This window comes from Palaemon carinicauda, chromosome 26 (genome assembly GCF_036898095.1).
Source record: "Palaemon carinicauda isolate YSFRI2023 chromosome 26, ASM3689809v2, whole genome shotgun sequence".
In the NCBI taxonomy this organism is placed as follows: domain Eukaryota; kingdom Metazoa; phylum Arthropoda; class Malacostraca; order Decapoda; family Palaemonidae; genus Palaemon; species Palaemon carinicauda.
The window spans coordinates 36,624,224-36,649,347 of NC_090750.1; the positions used below are offsets into that span (position 1 = coordinate 36,624,224).

Below are 25,124 nucleotides of genomic sequence, written 5' to 3' on the forward strand. Positions count from 1 at the left end.
ATTGGTCTTATTAACCAAAAAGATTAAGGAATTGAGAATTATAGGCAGTTTAGTTTTAAAAAACACCTGCCTCTGCATAATTTATTAAAAAAATCACATAAGATCATATCTTAAAAAGTGATGAGTTAGTAAATCGTAAGATTTCTAGAGCGCTAAGCCCTAATAACTGGAATGTTAGTATTTTACCTCAGCTGACACCTATGACCGAAATGTCATCAATATATAATAGCACTCCCAGGGTATAAAGAAGTCACTGTAACCTCACCTCCAGAGAGATTCAACAGCAGAGGAATATTCAACAACAGAGGTCTTGGAGAAAGCAAAAGTGATGATTCCTGTAAATCTACTAACAACCTTGGCATGGAGATGTCTCAGGTGATAGGCTAGATTTCTACCAAGAGATTGGTAGGTGGTCTTGGAAGAACCTATGTCTGCAAGGATATGGTGTCCAAATGCAGTCATTTTGAGAAAATGGTAGCATATATTTCATCTATCCTCCCCATCATCTGGGAGGATGGGGGAGATATTTTAATACAGAACTTGTCAGTAAAGATAAGTTACTCGGTTGCGTCCGATACATTATATAATGGAATGACTGCTTTAGCCCAAAAGGGAAAAGGAAGAGAATGGCCAGACATTCTACCTCTCCTTATAGACTTAAGTCACAACTGCTATCTTAGACGAGATGCTATATGTTCTGTGAAGAAGCTAGGTTTTCAACAAAACTTGTTAAGTAACTACTACAGAACCAAGAACAAGGTTACCCAGGAACCTATTGGTAAACTCTCGTGGATAGTAGGCAGCAAAGGTTCTCAGTCATACCAGGCTCTTACCTTCCGGACTAGCGACAATGACAAGTTCTTCCTGAAGGTTAAGGTAGATCTGATAGCCTTGATTCTATGTACCCAAACTGTGATGGGAGTTCAAGAATCTCATTTGATCAGCATGACTGAAGGTGCATAAGTCAGAAGCAATGTTCTTGGATATCTTCCTCTATACCCTTAAAGCACGGGAAAGTCTTTAGTCCGCAAGGAGCCCTGGTACCTCTAAGAAGCATCACAATTTCCTCAGAAGACAGAGGAGAAAGTCATTCTACACCCAGCTAGCATCCTATTAGAGTCATGTCAGGCTAGAAACTGACTTCACAGTACAAAAAACTAAAATCATCTGATCACAGTCTTGAAATCTTTAAACAACAAACCAATCATCAATGCACTTTTCACATGGTAACCACAGGAAGTCATTTCAGAGATTTCATAAAATCTCTACTGTAAAACTTCCTTGCACCATCACAAATGCCTTACAAAATTGGGTAGTTTCAGGTCACATTGCTCTAATCTCCCATAACATCACCGTCTAGTGACCTAATAAATATATTAAGGAGGTTCCCTACTGAAAGAGTCTGTTTTGTTAGCTACTGGCCTTGCAATTCAACTCTTATTGTCAAAACGGTCCTTTACTGGATTTGCACTATTGCTCTCATGATTAAAACCATCCTTTACTGAGTTGCACTTTAGCTCTCATTGTTAGTATTATCACTTCGTTATTATTCCCCTACTGAGCGTAGGGCATTGCACAATCCTGCAACACAAAATATGAGATAATTAGATGGCTGATGAGTGGAGCAAGTCTAAATCAAAATATACAAGTTTATTCAATAAATAAATAAACAAAATTTATTTTTCAATATTACACTTGTGGGGGAAGATATCGATCATGATTGTTCTCTTCATCTGGGTGAGTAAAAGAAGACTGATTACATAGTGACTGGTCACATAGAGACTGCTCAAACGGAGTAAGAGCGTTTGGACCCCATGGTAACCTGGAACGTAGCATGTAAACCTTTAGATTGTAGGAATCGTGTGCATGGTGATTGTGCTCATGTATGACCAAGGGTGTAGATGATCATTCATATGGATCATCATGCCCATGGATGATTTGTGTTTGTGGACGTTCATACGTGCACAATCATGCATGTAGCTGCTCGTGCATGTGGACGATCATGCTTATAGATGATTGTGCACATGGCAATAAATGTGCATGAGAAATCTTGTGCAAGAAGACGATCAGGAACGAAGAAGATCAAAGATATGAAGATTATAGAGTTGGAACGATCATGGTCGCACAGGTGATTATGTTCAGAGGACAACAACTCTAGCAGATCTGTCAGGGGCAGCCTTTGATTCTGTGCATGTAGAGGAGTCACCAAGTACGGGGAACATCACTGGCAGAAGAGGGACGAGAGCAAGGCTGTGTGTCGTGACCAACAATGCTCGTGCCTCATCTCTTACTAGACTTTGCCCTGATAGCAGATTCATGAGCCCTTGTACCTATTACCTTCAACGCCTTCCCAGGGGTAGCATTTTGGTACAAAAATGCATGAAGAGGAATCAGAATGAGACACAGGAGAGTCAGACTGATTGGTTATCCTATGCCTAGGTGATCTCTTCCTCAGCAGGTGTCACAACCAAATATTCAGTTGTAGTCTCTGGAACTCTACGACAGACAAAGGGGATGCAGCAGTAGCAGTGCATAGCGATATTCTACAGCGTCCTTCATCCTGACCAGCAATGCATATGCTCAGTTCGTATAAGGGTTGTCAAGACCAATGTTTCTTCCCACTATGGGACAAACCTCAGTCCTCACTCTTCCTGGCATGACACCAAGAACAGGTATGTGAAAACAACCCAACCGTGTACCCAGACACCTCCATAGTGTTGTGTGTGCCAATATTTCTTCACGCTATCGAACAACTCACAGCATTCACTCAGGAAAGGTTCCTTGTACAGCCCTGCCTCTCCCATAGGGAGAGCAATGGTAGGAGTTAAGTGTAAGCAACTCCAATCAATTAATTATAAGTTTTCTTCTCTGGAGTCGTACAGTTTGATGACAACGCTCTCATAGTGAAGAGATCACAACAGCACAGTCATGTGATATGTCCTTAGCCCCTTCCAGGATCAAAAGACACTGAGGGAACAAAGTTGGGTAGCTCCCCTCCCCTTATAATTAATGACAATGGAACTCTTCTTCCGACGAAGCACTATAGATATCCTATCGCTAGGTTCATATTATCAGAGTACAGTTACATACAAAGGATAGAACAGCAACAGACATGCTACTCGACAGGAACTAGTATGTTCGATAATGGCATGTAGCACAGAAAACTGTAACACAATTAAAGTTATTAGGAAAAACTATATCCTTGGCTTCTTCCATAACTGTCCCTTAAAAACAACTATCTGAAAAACCATTTTATTTCATCTGAAAGAAAAATCAAAGATTAAAACAGCCAGATGAGGACACTGAGAAGTATATTTGACTTCCCCGGCCACTTTGGTCAAAAGGAAGGTTACACTACCTGGTAGGTGAGCTGAGCCTACCCACCAGCTACTAATACGACTACCTCGGTAAAAGTTTAAATGGCCGTTCCAGCTTCACAGAAGTCATACTCATATTAAAGACTAAAGGTTTGTATTAAAGGTAAGAGCAATCTTAAGTTCCATCAATTCAACCACATGATATAAAACATCACTCCAAGTTTGAAATACAACGGGCATAAAACTTCAGGAATATTGCTAGAATTAACTGTATATCTAGTACATGATGAATGGTTTAGTCTGGGAAGATCTGAATGCAAAATGTGATCAGAATTAGGAAAAATTTGTACTGCATACACAGTGAGTAAATTTAACAGCAGTATTGAAGATAAAGAAATACAGTATCAACTGGAATTTCAATGTATTTGGACGAAATACAGTACTTTGTTTCAACATTGCTAATATCTTCCAATGCACCCTAGGTTTCATAACCTGGTACTGGATTGGTAATAGGAAATTAGCTGACCTAGAATAAGCTGATGATGCTGTCCTTATTAGCAGAACACCAAAGGATTTGCAATGCTTGCTTACCAGAATACATGAAATATCACAGGAGGTTAGGCTATAGATAAATAGAAGAAAAACAGAGATGATGGGAAGAGAATGTGCAATGGGAGATTAAATATCATTGGAAGGAGAAAGGATGAATGAAAGAGAATCATTTAAATATTTAGGAACTTTGATTTCTAATACTGTACAGTCTCTAGAATTTCAGTTTAATGAAAGATTGAAAAAAGCAAATCAGACAATGGCTAGGTTAAGTAAAATTTGGAAATCAAATAGTTTGAAATTACATATAAAAATATGGCTATATATCAGTTTAGTGAGATCGGTCTTACTGTATGGACATGAGTCGTGGTATGACAATGAAACAATATCCAACAGATTTTGTAGATATAAGAACAAAGTCCTTAGAAGTATATTGAGAGTTAAATGACAGGACAGGATTAAAAATAAAACTCTAGGAGAGATTTTTCGAGTGCCATATAAGGATGAGATCATGGTAAGAAATAGATGGAGATGGTTTGGGCATGATCTTCATACTTCCTAAGAGACTAGTTCAACAAAATTTTAACCGAGCTCCAAAAGGCACTAGAAGAGTTGGAAGACCCAAGCCTCCATAGGTGAGGACTATGAAGCGTGAAGTACGACATGGTGAATGGTGAAATATTGATTTAAGAGCTCAAGATAAAGATGACTGACGAAATCTAACCGAGGCCTTTTGTGTCAATAGGCGTAGGAGGAGATGATGATGATGAATGTAATGTATGGAAAATTATGTAAACAATTAGTAGAAAATAGTTTCTAAAATATATATGCATACTAATTTACCTTCCAATGAGTGAAAAGCTGAAGAGATATGGTATACAGTATGTGCATGAAAGGAAAGTCAACCATTCATGAAATGTTTTAATATTCTTCCTGGGCCTAACTCCAAGTCAAAATGCATACTAATTTACCTTCCTATATGAGGGAAAAGCTGAAAAGATATGGTAGATGTGCAGGAGAGGAAGGTCAAGCATTCTTGAAATGTTTTAACATTCTTCCTGGGCCTAACTCCAAGGAAAAATGCATACTAATTTACCTTTCTATATAAGGGAAAAGCTGAAAAGATATGGTAGATGTGCAGGAAAGGAAGGTCAAGCATTTTCTAATGTTTTAACCATCTTCCTGGGCCTAAATCCAAGTCAAAATGCATATTAATTTACCTTTCTATATGAGTGAAAGGCTGAAAAGATAAGGTCTATGTACATTAGAGTAGGGACAAGCATTCTTGAAATGTTTTAACTAACTTCCTGAGCCTAACTCCAGGTAAAAGTACATGATTATCCTAGACTGTTTTCAATACATTATTCTTTTGTGTCATATACAGTGCTTAAATAAATGCAATGAAACTCCCAGCTTTTCTCTTATTTCTTTAGCATTTCTTCGTTTCAGCATATACAGTACCACATACAGTTTTCACTAGACTGTTTGATGTGACTTATCGATTCCTTGGCAAGTTTCTGTTCCACTTGACTGACTTTATGCACTAGTAACCAATACAATTAAGTGAGCTAAGGAAAATTTAAATATTTAAATGTATAAAAATGTAAACTAGAAAAGCATTATTTCGCAGAATAATTAAATCTAAACAAGGAAAATTATGTAGAGCAGATAAAAATACAATCCAGAGAGTAATCTAGACAAGAAAGAATATTGCCAGAATAAAAAAATTTCTAAGTTTTAGGAATTAGTTCTGAAATGACAAAACTGAACAAAATATCAAAAGAAAACCGGACATTATTAAATACACACCTGTTGTGTATTAATGAAGTTTGTGTGATGACGAGGAACTTTACGAATAAGCTTGTCTAAGGTTATAACTTGCTGACTACACAAACTCTGATATTCCTCTAGTTCTTCCCATATTTGTGCTTCTGATGGATGGTCCACCATTATCTTTATAAATTCAGAAAACAGCACCTGCAAGACAATTAAAGAAGTTAGGTTAATGCAAAGGATACAACATACCTAAATACAAAGGATATACAGTGAACCCTCGCTACTTCGCGGTTCGACCATCGCGGATTCACCACTTCGCGGGTTTTTTTCATAACCCATATACATATACATATCGCGGATTTTCCGGAAATTTTGAAAATACAGCGATATCTGAAGACCCCAAATACGATATTTCGTTACCTGTAATTCCATTAATACTGTAATTAGTAATATCTGCTCTTACTGATTGTTCATTGCATTACATGACATATAATTCAGCACAGAAAGAAATAAAACACGAAAAGAGAATGTGATCATACGATAATTCAGTACTGTATACAGTACGTAGTAAAATTAAATCGAACATGAAACGCAAATCAGATGCAGTCATACCATATTAGAATGGTGTAAGGCTGCTGATGGCTACTAGTGTACTACAAATGTAATGGATGTGCTTCTTTTCCATGAATCTTTTGTATGTATACGTACGTAGTACTGCATCCAATAATATTCTTTGTTGCAAAAAATCACATTTCGAATAAGCGTACGAGAGAGAGAGAGAGAGAGAGAGAGAGAGAGAGAGAGAGAGAGAGAGAGAGACACATCCTACAACAAAAGCGTAAAATAGCGTACGTAAAGCTGTATTATTATTATTGTTATTATTATTATTATTGTTGTTGTTGTTATTAAAATTATTATTGTTATTATTATCATTATTTTATTAAAAGTGATTGCTGCCTCAGTGGCGTTAATCTTGTAATTAACTTTTTCTATTGTTCTTATTATCTTCTTCTCTTCATTTGAACAATCCGTCAGTAACTGGGAAAGGGACATATCAATAGGAAGGTGATGAAGACCATATCATTCACAATTTGTCTTTAATATATCACAACACATTGTAAAAGTACAGATAATATGTACAAAGTATAAAACACTATCACAATGTTAGTGCACACAAAGTAATTGTCACTTTTATACAAAATTTATAAATTACGTGGTGTTAAGTTTAACACATCCTTCGACTCAACCGGTTTCGAGCAGTGAGAAGGTTTTCTGCTCATTATCAAGAGTGAACTGAAATGCAGGTGTTGTTTTGATGGCTTATATACGGAGTCCTGCTACGAGATTCCATTTTCACTGGTTAAGAACCGCCCTAGGGCGGAGACTGTTAATCCTATTGGGTGGTGGCCTCTGCCTCGCCGGGATGTTTGGTGGGATTACTGGCTCTGGTTCGGTCAGGAGATAATCCCTGTTTTGACCTTCAGCTATATCAGTCCTGTCATAGTTGTTATTGCCTGGACTATTGTTGATAGTGGACCTTATACATGTTGGCAATAAGGTCCCTTCTTGCGTGGTGTTGAGGTTAGGTCTTTGTTGTTGAATAAAAAGAGCTTCCATTATCCGGAGACGTCTACTGTCAGGGGCATGGCCGATGATTGTTACATTTTTCACTATATGCTCCCTTGTTGTCTTGAAATTATGTTTTTGGAGGCAATGCATTTTTATTGCACCCTGTTGCACGTGGCAAGATAATCTCTTAGAAAGACGCATCGTCGTCATCCCGATGTAGGTGCCAGGACATTCCTGGACGGGGCATTTATATCGGTACACTACGTTCGTCTTTTTCAAGTCATCTTGCATGGCAGGGGCAGGGTTGTTTTTCATTATCAAGTCTCGTGTTTTTGCTGATTGGTAATAAATTATGAGGTTGATTTCAGTATCCTCTGCCGTGGCAAAAACGTTGTTTTTTATTATATTTTTCATAATCTTTTCTTCTTCGTTGTAGTTTACGCTCATAATGCCTTTATAGTAAAGATTTATTTTTGCTGGCGTGTTGGTATCATTAGGGCCTTCATTCTGGTACCATTTCTCGATTTCTTTTTTAATTTGCCGATTAATGTCCTTATTCGTGAAGCCATTATTCACCAGAATTTTAGTAACTCTGTCAAGTTCCTCGTGGGTGCCTCTCCACGAAGAACAGTGAGAAATGGCTCTCCGAATAAAAGCCTTAATGGTGGCAGTTTTATACCGACTAGGGCACTCGCTGTCACCATTCAGACATAGGCCGAGATTCGTTGGTTTTACGTACACCGAGGTACTAAAACTATCATTGCTTGTTTCTACAAGGACATCAAGGAAGGGGAGACGTCCTTGGAGGCTGTGCTCTAGGGTGAACCTGAGCGAGCTGCATTCCTCGAAAATTCGGCGAAGTTCTTCTATGCTCTCCTGATTATCCGTTTTTATGAAAACGGATAATCAGGAGAGCATAGAAGAACTTCGCCGAATTTTCGAGGAATGCAGCTCGCTCAGGTTCACCCTAGAGCACAGCCTCCAAGGACGTCTCCCCTTCCTTGATGTCCTTGTAGAAACAAGCAATGATAGTTTTAGTACCTCGGTGTACGTAAAACCAACGAATCTCGGCCTATGTCTGAATGGTGACAGCGAGTGCCCTAGTCGGTATAAAACTGCCACCATTAAGGCTTTTATTCGGAGAGCCATTTCTCACTGTTCTTCGTGGAGAGGCACCCACGAGGAACTTGACAGAGTTACTAAAATTCTGGTGAATAATGGCTTCACGAATAAGGACATTAATCGGCAAATTAAAAAAGAAATCGAGAAATGGTACCAGAATGAAGGCCCTAATGATACCAACACGCCAGCAAAAATAAATCTTTACTATAAAGGCATTATGAGCGTAAACTACAACGAAGAAGAAAAGATTATGAAAAATATAATAAAAAACAACGTTTTTGCCACGGCAGAGGATACTGAAATCAACCTCATAATTTATTACCAATCAGCAAAAACACGAGACTTGATAATGAAAAACAACCCTGCCCCTGCCATGCAAGATGACTTGAAAAAGACGAACGTAGTGTACCGATATAAATGCCCCGTCCAGGAATGTCCTGGCACCTACATCGGGATGACGACGATGCGTCTTTCTAAGAGATTATCTTGCCACGTGCAACAGGGTGCAATAAAAATGCATTGCCTCCAAAAACATAATTTCAAGACAACAAGGGAGCATATAGTGAAAAATGTAACAATCATCGGCCATGCCCCTGACAGTAGACGTCTCCGGATAATGGAAGCTCTTTTTATTCAACAACAAAGACCTAACCTCAACACCACGCAAGAAGGGACCTTATTGCCAACATGTATAAGGTCCACTATCAACAATAGTCCAGGCAATAACAACTATGACAGGACTGATATAGCTGAAGGTCAAAACAGGGATTATCTCCTGACCGAACCAGAGCCAGTAATCCCACCAAACATCCCGGCGAGGCAGAGGCCACCACCCAATAGGATTAACAGTCTCCGCCCTAGGGCGGTTCTTAACCAGTGAAAATGGAATCTCGTAGCAGGACTCCGTATATAAGCCATCAAAACAACACCTGCATTTCAGTTCACTCTTGATAATGAGCAGAAAACCTTCTCACTGCTCGAAACCGGTTGAGTCGAAGGATGTGTTAAACTTAACACCACGTAATTTATAAATTTTGTATAAAAGTGACAATTACTTTGTGTGCACTAACATTGTGATAGTGTTTTATACTTTGTACATATTATCTGTACTTTTACAATGTGTTGTGATATATTAAAGACAAATTGTGAATGATATGGTCTTCATCACCTTCCTATTGATATGTCCCTTTCCCAGTTACTGACGGATTGTTCAAATGAAGAGAAGAAGATAATAAGAACAATAGAAAAAGTTAATTACAAGATTAACGCCACTGAGGCAGCAATCACTTTTAATAAAACCTGCTTAAAAGAGGGTCTACTCCCAAAATATATTATCATTATTATTATTATTATTATTATTATTATTACTGTACAGTACAGTATACGCAGGGTATCTTGTACTTTGAATTGGTAACCTACGTAGCATATAAGACAGGTTGTGATTGGTTCAAGCGCTGATAGATGACGAATCAAAACTCAAGTTTTGTTATCTAGCCTGTGATTGGTGTTTTGCCCGCATCTCCAACTTCCAGCATCTACGTTTTCGCGGTCACTTTGTCTCCCGCCATATCGCTGTGTAGACGTTAAGTTATTGTGAACTTTAATCTGTGCTGTGCGTGACTGTTTTAAGTTGAACTTTTTGTTGAACTTTCTGTTAAGCCCTACTGTACAATGCCTCCCAAGCGTTCTGCTTCTACTAAGGCTGGTAGTGAGCCTAAACACCACCGAAAGATGATGACGATTGCTGAGAAGGTGACGCTTCTCGATATGTTAAAAGACGGTAGAGGTTACGCGGCCGCAGACCTCGAAGACCTGACGAAATCGGCCAGTGAAGAAGACAGTGAAACACAGGAAGAGATCCAAGAAAATGTCGAAGAAATGGGCTTAACATTAGAACGGCTTGCCAAGCTCTGCAAGCTTGCGAAGGAAGTGAAAGAAATGTTACAAGAGTGGAACGAGGATATGATTCGTTCTATGCAATTCTGCAACAAGATCGATGAACATATGACTCCCTGCAGGATGCTCTTGCGAAAAAAGAAGCAGCGGCAGCAACTTCCGATCACAATGCCCTCGGAAGAAATTGAAGAAGTGTCTCAGGAAGAAGTTGAAGAGGTGTCCCAGGAAAAGACACCTCCGTCTGAAGAGACATAAAATACTGTACTATCATTGGCTGCACAGTAGAAGACATCATCAGCTTCATCATCATCATTTCTACTGTGCAGCAAATTCATCGCCATCATCATTCAAGTTTTTCTTGAACTTCTTTCGTGGTGAGTACAGTAACAATCTTTATTTTTTACTTTAATATTCTAACATTTTAATATTTGTGCCTGTTTTAGTTTAGTACTGTATGCATTAAGTTAAAGGGAAGGTTTTAAAAGTCTGAAGAGTATACATGTTGTAACCTATCATATTTTTTTTGTTTAAAATTTACATCTACGTACGTAAAACACACACACACTCTCTCTCTCTCTCTCTCTCTCTCTCTCTCTCTCTCTCTCTCTCTCTCTCTCTCTCTCTCTCTCTCTCTCTCTCTCTCTCTCTCTCTCTCGTAAATTGTTTTCCTGCTTTGCTACGTACAGTATGTACTGTATGATTTTATATAGATACGGTAAATAAAATTTGTAATAACATATTTTCTAAAAGCTTTTACTGTAAATATCTTTATTTATCACTTTCATCATGCGTGTTAAATGCCTTCTTTGTTTACTGAGCGTGGTTGTTTACTGAGCGTACTTTATGACGCCGTCGTTTCAGGCGGCGTCATAAAGAAAAACATTTCATTTGGAAGTCCTAAGAAAAATTAAGTAAAACATTGGTAATAACAAAATCAACATACTGTATAATCAATATAATCGATGCAAAAACTAACCTATACACAGATGTGTACAGTACACTAAATGCGTTTGTTTCTTCATTATGATAAGAGAAACGTAAACAAAACATTGGTTGCCATTTTTTATCGTGCTTTTTGGCGTGTTTAGGAAACGCATGATATAAAATCGCCTTTAGTATTTGTGCCTGTTTTAGTTTAGGGTACTATAGTACATGCATTAAGTGTTCTGTACATTAAAGGGTAGTTTGTTAACAGTACTACGTACAAGGGAAGGTTTTAAAAGTCTGAATATACATGTTAAATAAATAGGTAAATATGGTGTCAATACTTCGCGGATTTTCACCTATCGCGGTCGGGTCTGGAACCTATCTACCGCGATAAACGAGGGTTCACTGTACTATATTTAAAGTATTTTCTGAAATTCCAAACATGCATAACCTTAATATGACAAATTTAAAACTAATTTGTATTTTTCCCTAACTACATAAACTTGAGTCCTTCATGGGAGAATGATATGATGGAATATCACAAATTTTAAGTAATTTGTATTTTTCCTAACATACTTACCGAGAACTACTTTCTTAGGAGGTACCTGGAATCTCCTCTCAACCAACCAGAGTTTTGTGTAGTCTACCCTACTTCCGTTTTCTGTGGGGACTAACTCAGGCGTAAGGAGAACGTGCCCTGAGGGTAGTCCTGAGCTAGGTCGGCGTTAGCTTGGGTCTCGCTCGTCAGTAAGTTCTCTGGTCGCGTTGTGATACCATCCCGTCGCTCTCCAATCTCTTGTGACCCTTTGTGTCCCCAACTCGTGTGTCCCACATGGTTCCCGCATGGTATCTCTGTGCTTTCCCTTGTGTTCTCACGTGTTCGCGTGATTCCCTTGTGCTTCCCCAACTGTATTCCTTATCCTTTCCCTGCGTTCCTGTCGTGGTTTTGTGTTGTGATGGAGCAGACCCGCCATTGTCCTGGGCCTAGAGCCGGGAAGTCGTGTGAAGCGTTCCTATCCAAGCCGGAGGTTGACCCGCATTCCCTTTGCTCTTCCTGTAGGGGTAGAGTGTGCTCGCCGACGGATACGTGCCCGAGTGTGTTACAGTAGTTGGGGTGAGATCCAGTGGGTTCGTTTTAGCACGAAGAAAAAGAAGTCCTCTAAACGGTCCCCCAGGAAGGCGAGCATCTCTTCGCCATTGCCATCCCTAGGTGGGAGGTCTGACGAGGTTTCTGTTCCTTCTTCCCCTACCTAGGGTAGGGGACGAGGTAAGTCCGTTGCGGGGAAGGTGCCGATGGCTCTTCCCCAAGAGTCTAATAGTCATGATGTGGGGGTTGCTGAATCTTCACAGGCTAGTGGGGGGCCTGAAAGTGCTTTGGGGACTCTGCCCTTGTGATTGGGGGGCACCTCTCCTCCGATGACCCCATGTGGAGTAATACTGTTCCTGTCTCTTCACCCGCGTCTTGGGCCTGCGTTTCAGGTACCTCAGCAGCTGATAGCGTCCAGGATAGGTTGGACTCGACGGTAGGGGAGCCCTTCGGGTGGAAGCTCCCGAAAACCCCAGGTAGGTCCCCGTTGAGGATGGAGGATGGCCTAGATTCCTGGTTCCCCAGCGTGGTGCGGCCGACCTCCCTTCCAGCCCCTCTGTCGGCGGTTCCCGATTCGTTTTTGCAACCTACGACCTCCGGAACTCAACAGTTCGTGAAGACCTCCGTTGCCCCCGAGCCCGCCCGTCGGTCGGGTTATGCAGTATCGTCGGGGTCTTCGGAGGCCAGCTCATCGGTCTCTTCGGAGGGTGAAGCGAGGAGGCGGCGCCGTCGGAGAAGGGAGAGTTCCAGGAGCAGGCGCTCCCGTTCAAGGTCATATTCGGTCATTCACGATACAGAGAACTGTATAACTTATTAAATAAAAATTCACCTATCCACAGTTTACCGACAAGTACTCTCGTGGTGAGCTAACGATTTCAAACCAACCTCGCTCATTTGCACCCAGCATGCACACCATCTTAACTCTCACTAAGCCTTACTCTCATATCATCTGCGCCTACGAGTGCATCTCCCACTTGTCATTTTTGTGACATCTTTGCCTTATTTCATCAACATCATGGCCCTCAAGAGAGCTGCTTCGACTTCCAAAGATTCTGCTAAATAGCAGAAGAAGGTTATGATTCTTGAGAAGGTTACAGTCCTTGATAGGTTCAAGGAAGGAATGAAATGTGCAGCCGCTGGAAGACTTTTCAGTGAACAAGATTACCATGAGGTACATAAAACGGATTTTGAGCAAAGTGAAAAATCTATTTTTGGGTGAGATAGCCATGTGGTCCTGATGGAAGGTTCCTTTAGGTAGCTTTCTAAGGGATATTTGCTACAGTGATACTTCCAGAGAATTAACCATAGGTCTCCAGAATTCTAACTCCTGGCACGAATATTCTTAATATAACTTTAAGGATTTCGCATAATATCAGGGGACGTCTTTTTAGTTACGACACATAGCAATCTTCACCCCGAATAGATTTAACTCTTTGAGGGGGAAGAGTGGCGAACGAAAGGGGAGCCGTTATCTACGTACTGTACCCGGTGGACCTCCTATCCGTACTACTGTACTACGGGCCGCCATTCCTTTCTTGCATTTAAGCTGGAATAGCCGCAGATAGAATAGTTTCGGGTGGGGTCATTAAGAAAGAAGGGTGGGTCCATCAGGACGACATGGCTATCTCACCTAAAATACATTTTGCACTTTGCTCAAAATCTGTTTTTTGGGCTCGGCTATGTCTTCCTGATAGAAGCTTACCAGAGAATTAACTTGAAAGTACTATATCTGCGGGTTTGAGTAAGTGCCTTTACTTTAAATGAGTTCCTTATATGGTCTGATAGACCTGTATATGACATTACCGTTATCTGTCATATCCACTAAGCTTGGAACTGGCTTTGGGCTTCCTGCCTCCCTGCAGGGAAAGTGTCGACTTTGACTATAAGGATTCAAAGATTGTATATTCGTAAGAACAAAAGGGAAACTTTCTAGAGGTTACCTTTTCATGCTTTGGACATCTGTACTTATTCAAGGTTCTAATTATAGGAATAGAATAAAACTCTGGATTGCTTTTATTTCTATCAACTGAGGATAAAATAAGACACAGCTACATTTTCTATTTGTTTTTATAAGTAAATAAATTATAAAATGTAGATATAACAAAGTCGAAATCTAACCTTGCATAGATAAACATCATGGTTATATATATTTCTGACCTGTAAGGGAAGAATATACCGTATATTTCCACGTATAAGGCGACCTCCGTATAAGACGAGGTACAAAATTTGAGCAAATTTTTATGAATTTATCTCATATCGGTAGTATAAGACGACTGTTGAATCATAAAACCATCTGTGTATAGCCTAGGCTAGCTTTTGCAACACCAGATATCTTATGAAATATAGATTATGTAAGGTTGATGATATTACTTACTGTATCCTTATAAATTAAAAGTAAATGAAATAACAAAACAAATCCTTTATTGTTTTCCTAGAACACACGTCACCTAGCCTGCGTTGTTTTGTTTACGCTCATCAGCTGCTCACGTACGAAATGCCTGTTTCTCCTCTTTCTTCTTCTTCTTTTATGTTCTTTGCGAGTTTGTTATAAAAGCATAGGATAATGTAAAGGTGGAAAGTGTCATGAAATAATGTTTAAAATACGGGATCTCAAATGACATGGATGGCAGTGAAGACGATTTATTGTACGAATGTGACAACGAAGCCAAAGTCGACTCACCGGAACCGGACTGGAATCCTTACGATGATGGCGTATATGATAAATACCGTGATATGTTCGAACAGCTTTTCGAAACAGACAGTGATAACTGTGAGGAGTTTTAGTGGTGTTAGATTTATACATGTCGCAGGTTTGATGTTTAATATTGATTGGAAATAGTTTTACAAATTTTTAAGTTTTAAATGCAATACTGTTATGTACTGTAATTTCTATTGAGAAATAAAGATTGTACCGTTTGTAATCCAAAATTGTTAGTTATAGCTAAAAATAATAATTTTTAAACAAATAAATATGATATCCTATGTTATTACTATCGTAATTAACACTGGCATTAAAATTACTGAAAGGTTGGCGAGAGAAAAAGTTGCTAACAACGCAACCAATACTCGATGTTTACATTTTCTCAGCTGTGCGCGTATGGTTAAAAGTTGGAATTAATCCTCGAATTTATCATTTATCCCATTTTTGTAGATATGCCAATAATATATACGGTAAAAATGGTTTTATTAATTTCATTATACATTTATATATTAATGTAAATCATTTCATGTGTGTCGGTGGTTATTGCACCTCAACCTAGGCTAGCCTACTGATAAACCTGACATAGAATTCAAGGTGTGATTTTTATAACGGTAGTATAAGACGACCCCTCATTTTTGATGGTTAAATTTTGGAATATAGGGTCGTCTTATACGCGGAAATATACGGTACATATATGAATTCATTATTAATTTAATGCCACTCAAAGTGAATGTGAAACCAAATATGTCTAGTTTCACTCAGATGTTGATATGCATCAACACTGTGTTCAAATATTCACACGGCACTGGTGTTATTGGTTAGACTCTGCACCTGTATAGATAAGTCCATTATTCATAGTAATGATTTGTACTAGAAGGTATTAATACCTATTCACCCGATGCACTGTTAAGTCCCAAAACAGTCCACTGTTCATCGCAGCACTAGACGACGGGTTTTATGACACTACCCGCCGCCACCACAAAGTGTTTTATTTCATGTACTTGCTTCGCATAATATTTATAGAAGACAGTGGATGATTTCCACCCCGTATATGAGCGGAGCCTCTCAAAGTCCATGTGTTGAAAGAAATTCAACAAAGAAGCAACTTTCCGCGGATCGTGACCTGCGGGTGTGCTGTCAGGATCCGCTCTGCGAATAAAGTAGGTGAGCTTCGCTCTCAGTTGTCTTAGTCGCCTCGGAAGAGCTGTCCCTCTTTGAAGTCCGAAGTTCTTCGAAGATAGACCTTGAGACACACTACTGGGCATAGAGAGACATCTTCCTTCAGTGGGCAGATTCTCCAAGGACCCCACCTCTCGGTGGGCAGCTCGTTCTTGGCAAGAAAGGCAGGATCAGGGAAAAGAATCAGTTCTCCTGTGTCTAAGAACTGAATACGGCCTTCGTTTCTGGATAAGGCCACTATTTCACTAACTCTAGCCCTTGAGGCTATTGCGAACAGAAAGATGACTTTCTGTGTTACATCCTTTAGGGTGCAATCCTCTTTGTTCAGATTCGAAGTATAGTGCAAGACTTTGTCCAACGACCATGTGATGGAATTTGGAGGGGTTGCCGGCTTGAGTCTAGCACATGTTTTTGGTATCTTATTGAAGATTTCACTTGTGAGGTCCACCTCAAAGGCGTACAGAAGAGGTCTAGTCAAAGCCGACTTACACGCGGTTACCATAGTGGAAGCCAGGCCTTGTTCATGTAGGTGGATGAAGAAAGAAAGACAGAAATCTATCGATATTTCTATTGGTTTCCTTGTTTTCACAAAGGACACTCATTTCTTCCAAGATGATTTGAACTTGACTTGTACTCTTTAATAAAGTCGACTTTGTCCTTCGAGATCTCAAACTTTTTATTCGCTGCTAGAGTGACAAAATCATGAGATGTAGGTTGTTGGTTCTCGAGGATGAAGCGTAAACAGTCGACTTCTGAACCAGTTGGGATAAAACTGGGTTCGGCAGAGGAAACAGCTTCAGTTTCAATTCTAGAACTAATGTAGAGAGAACCAATTGCTTTTGGGACATTTGGAGGCCACTTTTAGCAGGAGATTGGTTGGTGGAAATAGGTAAATCCGAGGTAGTTTCTTGTTGTCGCTCGTCGCGAAGAGGTCGATCCGCAGTTCCGGGACTTTTTCCGAGATGAAGGAGAAGGAGTCTGCGTCTAGGGACCATTCTGTCTCTATCGGCTTTCGTGAGAATGGCCTCCCCATCCTTCCAGGGAGCCGTCCATGTGTATCACCACTGATGGTTGTGATGGTTGCAGTGGAATTATCTGGGCTAGGCTCCTGGCTGTTGACCACGGCCTTAATAGCGTGCGCAATTGGGTCGGGATCAACCTTAGTTGATCTCTTCGAGCGTTTGATGCATATCCTCTCTAGACTCCTGACGCATCCTTTAGCCGGGCTTTTAGCACCGGGTCTGTCACTGGTGCAAACTGGAAAGAGCCCAATACTCTTTCCTGTTGGCGTCTTGATATCCTCTTGTATCGGATTAGTCTCTTGACGGCTCCCGCTATCTCTCTCCTTTTCTTGAATGGCATGGAGAGGTGGTGTGACTGTAAGTTCCATTGGATTCCTAACCATTGGAACTTCTGAGCTGGAGAAAGGCGAGGCAAGACTTCTTGCGATTGATCTTGAAGCCCAGGTGCTCCAGGAACTGGATCACCTTTCCGGCCGCTTGCAGACAAGTAGTCTTGGATGCTGCCCACACCAGCCAATCGTCTAGATATGCTACTACTTGAACTCCCTCGGAGCGTAGTTGCTGGACGATTGTATCTGCTAGCTTTGTGAATATCCTTGGGGCTATGTTTAGTCCAGAGGGCATCGCTTTGAAGACAAATTTTGTCTTCTGTAGCTTGAATCCTAGGTAGGAGGAGAGGGGGCGACTGACTGGTAGGTACCAGTAAGCATCTGCCAGGTCTATTGAGACTGTGTATGCCCCTTTGGGTAGAAGGGTCCTTATGTGTTGCAAGGTAAGCATCCGGAACTTGTTGTTCTCGATAAACTTGTTGAGTGGAAACCAAGTCTAAAATGACTCTGAGTTCGTCTGAGTCTTTCTTGGGAACACAAAACAGCCTTCCCTGGAACTTGATGGACTTCGCTTTCCTTATTATCTTCTTGTTCAAGAGTTCTGAGGTATATTCTTCCAACAAGGGAGTGGAGTGTTGGAAGAATTCTGGAAAAGGGGGTGGAATTTCGTTCCATTTCCACCCGAGTCCATTTGAGATTAGGCTGTGGACCCAGGGATCGAAGGTCCAACGATCCCGAAAGTGAAAAAGTCTGCCCCCTACCTGGAACCTCTAAGCAACTTGTTTCCATGACCGCATCCTCCTCTACCCATTGGGGGGGTTTCCGGAGGAACCACTTTTTGAGCCTCTACCTTTGTAGGGCCGAAAGGTGGTCGAGTGCCTCTCAAAGCCTGGGTTAAAAACAGGTGACTGCGCTACCAGCTGTTGAGGGACCATCTGGAAGGTGGTTTGAGGCTGGGCTACCATTTGAGGCATCGTGGCCATGGTCACGGCCAGAAGTTGTGCAGGTCTACGTGGTCTTCATGCCTTCTTGTTCTTAGGCTGGGGACCTCCGTTTGAGGAAGACTTCCTCTTTGAAGACATGCCCCACTTTTGGAGAAGGTTCTTATTCTCCGTGGTGGCTTTGGCAATGATTTCTTGGACCACTTCCTGTGGGAAAAGGTCTTTGCCCCAGATACATGATGAAATCAGTTTTCTGGGTTCGTGTTCCACCGTTGCTGCAGCGAACACGTGCTCTCTACAGGTCCTCCTTGACATGACAAAAGCATACAAGTCCTTCACAAGGGTACCCATGTGAGACTTGGCTAAGACCATGTACACGTCTGGGGTGTTACGTAGGCCTGCACACATTTCCAAGCAGTTCTGAAGAAACAGGGAGATGGCAACTCTCTTTTGTCTCCTGTTCCCTTCTCAAGAGATGATCTGGCAACTTTGGAAGGTTCTTGTTGAATGGCCTGCTATCTCCGGATTCAACTTCGAGACGGAGGAGGTTAGATGTACCACTTTCCACTTCTCCTCGCAAGTAGGCATAGCTAAAGATAATGGCTTACATTCCTTTAGGATTGGGCAGGGTTTGCCCTCTTCAACTGCTTTAATGACACAGTCGAGGGCTTTCTCCAAAAAAGGGGAAAGCTCTGGAGGAAGGAGCAATAAAGGTTGGATGCCTCTTGCTCAGTGCCAAGACTTTGGAGTTGGTGTATCCGGCTCCTTTCAGAGTCTTGGTAAGGATGGTCTGTGCCTTGTCATGTTCGAAGACAATGACTTCCTTTGGTACCGTCTCCTCGCGGGATGCAGGTTCATCTCGCAGTCTCACATTACAATCTGGGTAGGCTGAAAAGCCTTGCCAGAATTCAAGATCTTCAAGTGGCTTGGCCCCCAACTTCTCGGAGATGAGAAGCTTCCCATTCATCATGGGCATGTGCTCCGTATACCTCCACGGGTTGGTTTCGGAGCAGTGAGGGAGGTCTGATACTTTAAGGGGTTTAGTAGAGCCCCTGGAAGTTCCAGGGCATCTCCCTTCTCGTACCTCCCTCTTCGTCTGTTTGATGTCCTGTTTCATCTCTTCTTGAGTAGATCGTGTCGTGGAGGGAGTTCTCATGGGGGCTCCGTTAGGAGTTGCAGAAGGTCCGGAAACCACTCTGCGTGATACCATAGCAGAGTTAGGAGGGTCATTGAAAGGTTGACTGAAATTCTGGCCTTGTTGAGTACCCTCCTCATCAGACAGAACAGGGGAAAGGCGTAAACGTCGATGTTGTCCCACTGTTGTTGGAAAGCATCTTGACAGAGAGCCTTGGGGTCTGGGACTGGGGAACAATACAACGGGAGCCAGTAGTTCAGGGCCGTTGCGAAGAGGTCCACTGTCGGAGAACCCCACAAATTCAGGACTTTGTTGGCTTCTACAGTAGATGATCCAAAGACCATTCGGTACTCACTATCTGAGATGCTCTGCTCAAGTTGTCAGCGAGCACATTCCTTTAGCCGGGAATGAAGCGTGCCGATAGTGGTATCGATTGGATTTTGGCCCATCTCAGTATCTCTACTGCTAGATGGGATAGGTGCTACGAAAAAGTACCTCCTTGCTTGTTGATGTAAGCCACTAGTGTGGTGTTGTCGCTCATCACCACCACTGAGTGGCCCACCAGGAACTGTTGGAACTGTTGAAGGGCCAGAAAGATGGCCTTCATCTCTAGGAGATTTATGTGGAGATACTCTCCTGACTCTGACCAGAGGCCTGAGGTCGTGTGGTGCAGCATGTGGGCCCCCACCCTTTTTTTGAAGCGTCTGAGAACAGCATCAAATCCGGGGGATGGACGAGAAGATCCACTCCCTTTCAGAGATTCTTGTCTGCCACCCACCACTCGAGGTCCGTAAGCTCCGCTGATCCCATGGGGATCCGGATGTCCGGGGAATCGAGAGTCTGATTCCACCGGGACTTGAGTCACCACTGGAGGGATCTCATCCTGAGGCGATCATTGGGAACTCGACAGGCCAGTGATGAAAGGTGACCAAGGAGACATAACCACGTCTGGGCTGGGAGTTCTTCTCGTGAGGAAGGGTCTTGCGACCTTCCTCAGCCTTGCTATTTTGTCGTCTGACGGTAAGGCTTTGTGGAGATTGGTGTCTATTATCGTGCCTAGGTATACCAGTCTCTGTGCAGGAAGCAGGGATGACTTCTGGAGATTTACCACGATCCCCAGATCTTGGCAAAGTCTCAGAAGTTTGTCTCGGTGTTGAAGAAGGGTTGACACAGAGTCTGCTAGGATAGCCAGTCGTCCAGATAGCGGAGGAGATGGATGCCAACCTGTGTGCCCAAGATGACACTAGGGCAAACATTCTGGTGAAACTTGAGGTGCTGTGGAAAGACTGAAGCACAGCACCTTGAACTGGTATTTCCTGTTGTCTAGGCTGAATCTTATGTACTTCCTTGAAAACGGGTGGACTGGGATGAGAGTCCTTTAGGTTCAGTGTACACATGAAGTCCTGTGGTCTTACTATTAGTCTGACCATGTCTGCTGTGTCCATGCTGAACGGAGTTTGCTTGGCAAACTTGTTCAGGGCTGAGAGGTCGATGACTGGTCTCCAGCCTCCAGACGCCTTTCTTACAAGAAAGAGTCGACTGAAGAAGCCTGGGGACCCGTCGAGGACCTCCTGGAGAGCGCCCTTCTTCAACAGGGTCTGGACTTATGCCCGAAGGGCCAGCCCCTTTGCTGATCCCATGGCAAAGGAGTCTATTGACACTGGATTCCTGGTCAGGAGAGGGAGAGATGTGATGAACGGGACGCGATATCCTAGATGAATCACGGAGATTGTCCAGGTTTCGGCCCCGAGTTGCTTCCACCTATCCGAGCAACTTTGTCGGCATGCCCCCACTGGTGGACAAGCAGGGGGAGTGCCTATCCTAGCGCTTGCAGCCTCAGCTGCTCCCTCTAGGATTTTTCCCTCCCCTGGAGGACTCAGTGCCTTTCTTGTCCTTGGCAGGAAAGGGCTTCTTAGACACCATTGTCTTCGTTGCTGTCTTGGTTGGACGGGACTGCTGAAGAGCTGGTGGTTTATAGGGCTTGGATGTAAAAGCCTATGGAGGAGGGAGTCCTGATGGGACTTGATCCATCTCTCAGCAGCATGTTCCACGTCCTTAGGCTCAAACAGGTGGGCTCCCTCTAGAGAGGAATGTCTGAGCCTAGCCATCTCGATGTTAGGGATTTGTTGATGGAATCTCTCAGACACTGTGTCTCGACATTTCAAGATGATATTTGTCCAAAAGTTCAAATCTTGGTGGGCAAGAAACTCAATCGTGCATGTGCCCGAGAGAAGGAAAGTCTCCACTGCCTTCCTGGTACGTTCCTTGGAGAAATCCTCAGTTCTTACCAGGATTCCAAAGGTCCCTAACCAGATGTCAAGCCACGAAGTAGCCTGCTTAGCATACTTCGTGAAATTTTCCTGATTATGCATCTCGGTCGCCGAGAAAGAGACCTGCCGGCTGGAGAGTCTCCCTAGAGAGACCCTCTTAGTGAGCTCTTCCAAGGAATGGTGGAGAGGGAGAGCTGGACTAGGCTCCTCCAGGATCTCGAAGTACCTCCTCTGTTGGACACGAGGAGTAGAGGAGCTTGCTGGTAGAGCCTGAACGATGGGAGGAGGCATACTCGGAGAGCTGTAGGGCGATCTTAGCCCTGGCACCCTTCAACTCTTGAGAACAAGACAGGGCTGCACTGGTCTTTGAGGGCTTCTGGGTGCCGAAGACATGGTCTAAGACCAAGTCCTTGTCCTCCCAAGGGGGTATCTCTGGGTTGGTAAACCCAATGAGAACCCTTATAGGAGTCAGGACCTGCCCGAATGCATGTTCTGACTCTTTTTGCTCTCCTTCCGATGTCAGACTTGCAGTGAAGTCTCCATCTTCCAACCCCGAGAGCTCTTCCCAGGGTGGGTCGCGGACATCTCTCGAGTGCCTGGCTGCCTCCATCTTGGTAGTCCTCGTGGAGGACTCTGGCAAGGTCTAGGAATCTTTGGGCTCCTTCTAAGGAAGGAGGTAGGACTCCAACATCGAAAGCCTAGATGTCGTGTCCTTCCTGATCTACGATGAAGGTAGGAAACTATCTGCGTGAGGGGAGGCTTCCTCCGACGGTGGAATGGAGGAGGTCCTTTCCTCGCGCGACTCCCTTGGCAAAGGTGAGGTGGGAGAGTATCCCGGGGGAAGATACAGGAGGAACTAGCCTTGATGGCCTGACCGGAGTCAGTTATACCCTCGAGGAAGTGACCACGTCAGAGACTCCTCTTTTCCTCTTCAGGGGGGGTAGAAGCAGCCATGGGTCTGTGCTGAGAGTCTGGAGCTACAGGCTGCTCCGATGAGCGGCCAGACTGGGCAAGATTGACGGCCTGTGCTATAGCTCTGACTAAGGCACTGAACCATGGCTGCTGACTGACCGATACACTATCAGACAGATCCCCTGAAGAGAGAGGGACCAAAGGTTCCCTACGAGGAGTTTCCATTGTAGGTAGGTCCGCCTTAGAAGGCAGTTTTGGGATCCTGAACCCCTCTGCAGAAGCCTGTTCCCCTTTTCCCGATGGGGGCGCTGGAAGGCGTTTGGGTGGAGGGGAGTCAGGCGATGGTGACCTAACCGAGTGCAGTTTCTGTGCCCGTGCTGGTCAGCGCTGACTCGCGGGCGAGTGGTGGCGCGCGGCCGAGAGCTGGCGAGTGTTGGCACACTCAGGCGGCCAAACGTTGGTGCGCGCGCATGGGCGAGTGACCTGGTGCGTGTGAGAGATCTGGCGAGCAGGAGAGCGCTGGCGTGCAGGAGTGTGCTAGCTCGCAGGAGTGTGCTAGCTCGCAGGAGAGTGCTGGTGCGCAGGAGAGGGCTGGCGCCTAGGAAAGCGCTGGCGTGTGGGAGATCGTTGGCGCGTAGGCACAGGTTAAAGCTGCCGTCTAGGTTGGCGAGCCCGAGACCAGAATTACGCATTTGTGCGCAGTTTCAGTGGGCTCGGTAGCGGCGGAGATCGTTGGCACGCTGGTAGGCACTGAGGGCGAGCAGGTGAAGGAGCGCGCCGAAGCGTTGTAGAGCGCTGACAGGCTGTTGGTGAGCGCCGGAGCACTGCAGGAGGTTGGCGAGCTGAAGGGCGATGGCGCACAGCTGCGCACTTTGGTAAGACCTCAAGAGGCTTTACCGGGAACAGGAACGCCGATAGAAGGTCGGCAGGTTGGTTGGCACGTAGATCAGGAACCGGGATGTGCCCTTTGGAAGGGCGAACATCCGCCAATGGAGATCGCGAACAATCTGCAGAGAGGTCGAAAGTCGAGGGTCAAAAGACGACTGTAGCGGAGACTCCTTTGCGAGTGACGGCTGCGATGTCGAAGCAGAAGAGCCGAAGAGGCGCCTTTTCACCGATGGTGAAGAGAGACCTCTAAGGCGAAACGGAGGGCAAGCTTTACTGCGAAGACGCCCTCTAGGGCCTGTTGAATCAGCAAGCTGACCGTGAGCCGCAGCAGTACTCTGAAGAGGAATCTCTATGTGTGAACTCCCCCTAGGGAAAGAAACACTCGCAGGAGAGACAGACGTTTGACTTAGTTTCCCCCTCGAAGGATGATCAGGAACGGGGGAAACTAAGTCAGCAGCAACAGCTGGAGAGTATGGAGGAGCAGGCGAGTCGGTCGAGAACATAGGCGACACCTCTGACACCACAAAGTCGACATGGGCCAGAGGATCTACCTCCGACGGCGACGATGACTGATGCACACACAACCCGGCGGATGATTTGCAGCAATGAGTCCTTGGAGGGCAGACCTGGGAGCCCTAAAAACGACCAAACCTGAAACAGGGAAGTTATTGACAAGGCCTCACCCGGGGGGAGAGGTGGGGCCGCTTCGCTACGGGAAGCAACACCATCTCTCAAGGTCCAGGGTTGGCTGATATTAAATTGGTCTACGCTACTACTCGAGGGTCTATCGGAAGAGACCGAATGAGTAGGAGCTTCGGAGGAGGGTCGGAAGATGGAAGAAGAGGCCTTGGGTTTTTCCCCCTTCAAAGGAGCCTTCGAAGGGGAAATATCCTGCTTAGACTTCTTCTTCCACCGTCTCCCAAATCTCTCCCACTGGGAGGCAGACCACTCCCTAATATCACTACACTTATTGTTACAATCACACCGTTGTCCTCTGCAGGTGGGATAAAGGGCGTGGGGATCGGTCCCCACCGCCGCCATAAAAGTTCCGCAGGGCCGGCCTGTGAGTCCAGGGCAGGTGCGCATGCTTGCTGAGGTCAACACACAAACACAATAGAACAAATAAAAAGCAAAAACAGATTAATGGCAGTCCAATAAAGGCGAAGGATGAAGAGCGGCAACGTCAGTTCACCATCCGAGCCAAAAGTAAAGTGAGCTAAATCACAGGTGTGTGAGTGGGAGCAGTAGCAAGCTACTCCCCCATACCACCTGCTAACTAGCGGTGTGGGTAGTTAACCCTCGCTAAACTTTATTGGCTCCTCATTTCAGCTACGCCAAAAGTAATAGCCCTAATAAATAGCGTGGTTTGTATTCCAGTTACGGAACAACTATGAATTAGTATTCTCAACTAATTTATGTCAGTTAAAAGTATTGTATTTGTTTTTCCTTAATTTTCAATCTCTTGTTATTTTATCAAGTTGAAAGTTTCAGTTTTTTTTAAACC

At 43.7% G+C, this 25,124-nt stretch overlaps 1 protein-coding gene across 1 annotated transcript in view; it reads right to left on the reverse strand.

Moving 5' to 3' along the window:
- The window catches only part of LOC137619487 (nuclear pore complex protein Nup107-like), a 191,547-nt gene that overhangs the window by 110,636 nt on the left and 55,787 nt on the right, over positions 1 to 25,124 (reverse strand). Inside the window, exon 5 of the mRNA XM_068349556.1 lies at positions 5,676 to 5,843. Within this exon, the coding sequence (XP_068205657.1) occupies positions 5,676 to 5,843 (168 nt within the window). The remainder of the gene's footprint in view (positions 1 to 5,675; positions 5,844 to 25,124) is intronic.